Source organism: Phaseolus vulgaris, chromosome 9 (genome assembly GCF_000499845.2).
Source record: "Phaseolus vulgaris cultivar G19833 chromosome 9, P. vulgaris v2.0, whole genome shotgun sequence".
In the NCBI taxonomy this organism is placed as follows: Eukaryota; Viridiplantae; Streptophyta; class Magnoliopsida; order Fabales; family Fabaceae; genus Phaseolus; species Phaseolus vulgaris.
In genome coordinates, this window is record NC_023751.2 from 23,449,335 (window position 1) to 23,455,539 (window position 6,205).

At 31.7% G+C, this 6,205-nt stretch overlaps 1 protein-coding gene across 1 annotated transcript; it reads left to right on the plus strand.

Annotated features, from left to right (window-relative positions):
- Positions 1-808: 808 nt before the first annotated feature.
- LOC137820661 (transcription repressor MYB6-like) lies at positions 809-2,484 on the plus strand. Its single transcript, XM_068624845.1, has 3 exons — positions 809-1,256; positions 1,381-1,510; positions 1,684-2,484. The coding sequence occupies exons 1-3, from the start codon at positions 1,124-1,126 to the stop codon at positions 2,375-2,377; spliced, it is 957 nt and encodes a 318-aa protein (XP_068480946.1). The 5' UTR covers positions 809-1,123; the 3' UTR covers positions 2,378-2,484.
- The last annotated feature ends 3,721 nt before the right edge of the window (positions 2,485-6,205 follow it).

Genomic DNA, 6,205 nt, shown 5'->3' on the forward strand with positions numbered 1-6,205 from the left:
ATCATACATTTTTTTTCATTGACATTCACTTTAACTGGACAACAAACATTCATTTCACAAATTTAAATAAAGTTTTTAAAGTGTGCCATGTTAATACGGTAGATACTATAATAAGTATAACGTTCTATGCACTTTTTTAATTTTTTTATTAGATACATAAACAATTAAAGAGTAATATATAACAATAGAGAACAAAATTAATAATTTCATGTTTTTAAGAATGTGAAGAAAGAACTATTAATTTACAGTGGTTAAAAGTATATCTAGACTTATTTTGTACTTCTCCGAAACTGTAGCTAATATTAATGGGATAATTTTTTTAATATTTTTCCTTGAATAAATTCAATATTTTTTATCAATAATATATTTTTATTTATTTTTATTGAATCTGTTAGTGCATCCTAATCTATTGAAAAACAAAGATGAATGTGCAAGACAAAATTTGAATGCAATTTTGTTTTATTAAATGGATTGTTTTTGCAATATGCAAGTGTGACGTGTTTAATCATTGTGTAAGCTATCAAATTATTGTTTTATGCATGGGAATGCGAGGAAGGGAGGTATAATTTCTGAAATATATTGTATGAGTAATAATAAATAAAATAAAATAAAGGGTTTTGCATGAGGATAATATTTTCCCTAAGAAATTAGTTAGTTAGAATTGGTTAAGTGGTAGGGGCGAAAGGGTGAATAGAAGAAAGAAGAGGGGGGGAAAGGAAATAAGAAGAAAGAGAGGGAGGGGGGAAAGAGAAAAAGAAGAAGTTGAGGAACATGAAAAGCAGAGCTACCTACCAAATCCAGCACTAACTTAATTGTAACCACTCGTCTTTCTCACCAACTCGGTCAAATACTCTCTCTTTCTCTTTCTCTTTCTCTTTCTCTTTCTCTTTCTCTTGCATTACATTACTTCTCAGAAAAAGAAGGTCCCCGAGTCAATTGCACCTCCTCTTGTTCTCCACCACCTCCCATTTATATTCCTTCCACCCCCTTTTCTCACCAATTACTTTCCAGCTTCCATTCCCCACACACCACAACACATCACAACACACATCTTATTCTCTCTCTCTCTTTCTTCTCTCTCTCTTTCTCTCTCTCTCTCTCTCATCACCAACCAACCACAACCATGGGTAGATCTCCTTGTTGTGAGAAGGAACACACAAACAAAGGAGCTTGGACCAAAGAGGAAGACGAACGCCTCATCAACTACATCAAACTCCATGGTGAAGGCTGTTGGAGATCCCTCCCCAAAGCTGCTGGTAAACTATATATATTCATCATCATTCTTCAATATTAATTATTCTTCTACCTACACCAAATCAAATCAAAACAAAAAATGTACCTTCTTTCCTTCTTTTACACTAACCCCATTTCTCATAACAGGCTTGCTCAGATGTGGCAAGAGTTGCAGACTCAGATGGATAAATTACCTCAGACCTGATCTCAAGAGAGGCAACTTCACTGAAGATGAAGACGAACTCATCATTAACCTCCACAGCTTACTAGGAAACAAGTATGAACACAACCCAAAAACCCCATTTTTATTCTTTCCAATCTCCCACTGTCACATCATTCACCCAAAAAAAAAAATCAATTTTTATTTATTCTTTCTTTCCAAAACCATCATTTCAATTTCCCCAATCAAAATTTCTCATTTTTATTTTCTTTTCCTTTTCTTTCTCTCAGATGGTCTTTGATTGCCGCAAGGTTGCCCGGAAGAACCGATAACGAAATCAAAAACTATTGGAACACTCACATCAAGCGGAAACTCTACAGCCGCGGAATCGACCCGCAAACCCATCGACCACTCAACGCCGCCTCCGCCACTCCGGCAACCGCCGCGGTCCCGCCTCCCTCCCCCGCCGCTGTCCCTGTGGCAACGTCGTCATCCAACAAAAAAATAAACAGCGACACCGTTAGCAGCTCCAACACGCTCGCCCATGATGTTGTTATTACCAACAACAGTAACAACAGCAACGGTTTTCAGTTGGTGAGCAATAGTGCTTATGCCAACACCGCAACGAAGGTTGGAACCGATGAAGATTCTAACAGCAGCAGCGGCGTTACCGTGGAAGAATCCTTCCCTCACCATCAACTCAACTTGGACCTTTCCATTGGCCTTCCCTCTTCTCACCAAGTTTCTTCTTCGGTGAACCCGGAAAAGTTGAAAGCGCAAGAGCATGATCAAAAACCGCATGTGTTGTACAAGTGGTATGGGAACATTACTGGCCAAGCTGTTTGTCTTTGTTACAGTCTAGGGCTTCAAAGCGGCCAAGCTTGTTATTGCAAAGGCGTGGGTGCTACTGCTACTACTACCATGGTTACTACAACTGCCACAGATAGTAATCTATATAGATTTTACAGACCCATGAATATTTAGACCGTGAATGTCATGTTATTTCTTGTGACTTCTCTTTAACAACATGGAAATAGTAGTTGTAGAATCCCAAATTTTGAGAAAAATCCTAGATAAATTTTTGCCTCTAACTTTTCATTTTAGTTTTCATCTTTTAAACGGATGACATGAATTCTTTGCTTAACTTTCCTGCTTGATCGAGTTGGTTGAATGTCAAGTTAAAGCCTCAAGAAAACTGGGTTTTGTGCTTTACTTTGCACACACTCTAATAAATGTTTACTGGGGCTAAGAGATCAAACTTACACACTGTTCCAACACTTCACCAATGGCATAAGAGTGGTTCCATTATTTTGAACATAAGCTCTTTAATTTTAATTAAGAAGTAGTATTCAATATAATACAGATAAAAATAATTATATATGCAGGATGCTTATACTGATTTTACTGTTGATTCGAATAACGAAAATACCATTTTTCCTTCTTTCTTAACATACTCAAAAAAATCTACCATCATTTGCTATGGGGAATTGGTGGATTTGGGTTAAGTAATTTTGATATGAAAGAGGCATTTAAGAGAGAGATAAGTAGATATTGTTGGGTAAAATTTGAATATTCTTGGCGTACCAGTGGTGGGTCAGTAATGAGTTGTTAGACATTAACTATGTTTGGTAAGTTACAGTAAGTTTGATACATATGATCTAAAAGTGAGCAGTGGCAGCAGGGACAGTGGTGAAGTTAGCTAGGTGAGGCTAGGAGAGAACGAAGCTAAACAAACCAAATTCAATTCATTGATCTTGCTAATATCTTATAGCTAGTGTTTAGGTAGGAGACAGCTTTTGAATGCATACCTACCATTTACTGTCACCGGAACAAGACAATTATGAGAAAACTGGACTATACTTGACAAACTTTCTTTCACATTCATTCATATATGCTACAATTCAATTCATTCCTCTATCCTCTTTCTTGGTCTACGCAATTTATTTTTTGTATTTACGTACTGTAAGGTAATACCACACACTCATAGACTTAACTTTTTGAAATACAAGAATGTTTTTGTTTTTGTTCCAGATATTCTTCTTAAAAATTCGAAGAATGTTGATGGAAATGCAACAATAGATGTGAACTAAGATGGATCCAGACATTACAAATTATATCAGATGAATTAGGTTCTTAAACCAAGCTTAAAAGTAAAAGTTACAGCAGCATGAATAACTACTTTTGAAAAGGGTTTGGTTAGAACGTGGCTTTTTAAAAATAGAAAATAATTACATAGGTATTGTCATTATCTCCATTTTGGGAAAAACAAAACATCTGTGTCATCGTATTTCATGTAGGAAAAGCCTGAGTGGGTAAAAACACATGCATGTGTACACATTTATACAGGGAATGAATATAAGATTAGTAAATTTTAATCATTAATATTTGGTCTTTGTTCCCAATATTACTCATTTTGGAAGCGTATGTTACAATTCCCTGCGTTGATGATCACTTGGACATTGTTGACAAATAATAAAAAAATTGTTTGAGAGTCGGAAAAAGAAAATGACAAGTGTGATGTTGCAATTTTGTTGGAAAGAAAGAACTTGAAGTGGAACGATGCTGGAAACATAACTATGGTCAACGTTTGAACTGTGAAGGGAAACGAAAGTTGAAGTCGTACTTAGCAAATTGAATAAGAAGAATTAAGAAAATTAGGTTTTGTTTGAAGCTTTCCCGTCTTCTAGAAACGAAATTATTAATCCGAATTTGAATTTTGTAGAACTAATTCTTGGAAGATAATTTTGTTATTTAGAAGGGAATTAGTGAATATTTAGTTTAAATAAAATAATTATAAAAACAGGTGTAGAAATAGATAGGTGGGAAAAGGTGTTTGGTGGGGAGTGGGACCCACAGCACAAAGACAGGAACAGAAGAGGAACCGAACATCGAGCGGTTTGGGTAGGTAGATGTTGGTGACGTCAGCTGCGACACCCACCCTTTTGTCTTTCTCATAAATTCTTCAATTTCGAATTCTCTTCTGTGTTTTTTTTTCGTATAACAGTGTTTTGAAAATATAATAATAATTTTGATATATTAAAAAGAATGATTTATTTTTGAAGGTAAATTTGGTGAGAGAATATTAGTGTTAAATTAAAAAAAAATAGTTTAGTTAGTGGAAGGTTTGGGTAAAGAAAGAAAAGTGCGACGTTAGCAGCACCTAATTCTTTCGTTTTCGTCTCCACGTGACTCTCCAACACTTCCACGCTACCAATCTCTCTCTACGATTATTGCTTCACCTATTTTCTATTATTTTTATTATATGCTTTCTCACGTTTTCTTTTAACACTCCTTATATATATTTATATATAACTAACCTTTTTATTCATTTATATACAACCAACTCATTTTTTTATTTATTCAACATTCTATATTACTCATTTAGACGCAACACATTAATTACAAACTCTATATTCAACTCTCTACCCATCATTCCAGCTATCTGTATTGTATATGATATATAAGAGAGAGAATGAATCGACTTAATTTTAGAATAAATATTACTTTTCCTCTACATTTTGGTGACCTAAAAATTTTACATGTTTTATGTTAAAAAAAAATTATACCAAATTGAAATAAAAATATCTCAATTTTTCTTCCTTAAATTTTGTATTATCAATAAAGTGTTGATGTGAGTATTGAATTAGACAAGTTATTTTAGAATTAAATTTATTTTTTTACTTCTATTTTGATGTAAAATTAATTTTTTTTTAATTTAAAGATTAGACATTTTATATAGTGATAAGAAAACTATTAAAATAAATTTTTGTTAATTTTTTTTTTACGTAAGGAGATTTTCAGTATGAATTAAATTATTAAGATATTCTATGTTGACTTCTAATTAACATAAATGTGTTATAATATTATAATATAATTTACACTAAAAATTCGTTTGTGATGTTTAAAAATACTGATAAAAATTAATTTCAATAATTCCCTAACTATAAAAATAATCAGAAAGTTTAAAATTTTCACTATAAATAAAAATTAATTTCATATTATAATATAACGACAAATATATATTTAACATTTACAAAATAAGCATGGAAAATATACAAGCATACAAATTTACTATTTATAGAATGATATTCCTGATCCTAAAGTATTTGTTTCCTTGGTGTAACATGATCATAAGATTTAAAATAAAATAAAAATTTATTAAAAATTATAACAAGATTGTCTTATACTTTTTTTTACCTTCTAATCCTTGCGCTCTTATTGAAGAAAGATGATATAAACGGGTTCATGATATAAAGAAAAAGCATAAGTTTTATATCATAGCAAATTAAATGTTTTAAATAAATGGAGAATATTTTATATATATATATATATATATATATATATATATATATATAAACTATACCTTTTAAATAATAAAATATTTATTTTTCATTTAACTTAAATGTCTTTCTTTAAATTTACAAAGTATATCCTTATCTTTGCCCATCAAAAAACAAAACATATTCCTATCATTTGAGTATTGTGTAATTGAAAGGAAGAACCACTAAATTTAGTCCACCAAGGTTCTTTTAATATCTCAGGTGGAACATGTTTATTTTAATTTAATTAAGTATCTCAAATTTAAATTTTGAATACGTAGTAAAGCTAAATATTTAGAAAAACGAATTTTTTTCAATCTAAATAAATAGTTAGATTTTTTGTGATAAAAAAAACTGCATTTGAACTATCTGTATAAAATTTATTTGAACCTAAACAATTTATAGCATATTAGTTGTAGTTGTTGGAGAGAACGTAAATATTCTCTAACATATTCCACATTCGAAGCAATGGTTCAGAAAAGTGGATTTTCTT

Bases quoted from the DNA above. Each gene is read 5' to 3' on its own strand.
- LOC137820661 (XM_068624845.1), top strand. From the start codon at position 1,124: ATGGGTAGATCTCCTTGTTGTGAGAAGGAACACACAAACAAAGGAGCT. The intron at 1,257-1,380 runs GTAAACTATATA...TTCTCATAACAG, and splicing joins ATCCCTCCCCAAAGCTGCTG to GCTTGCTCAGATGTGGCAAG. The intron at 1,511-1,683 runs GTATGAACACAA...TCTTTCTCTCAG, and splicing joins CACAGCTTACTAGGAAACAA to ATGGTCTTTGATTGCCGCAA.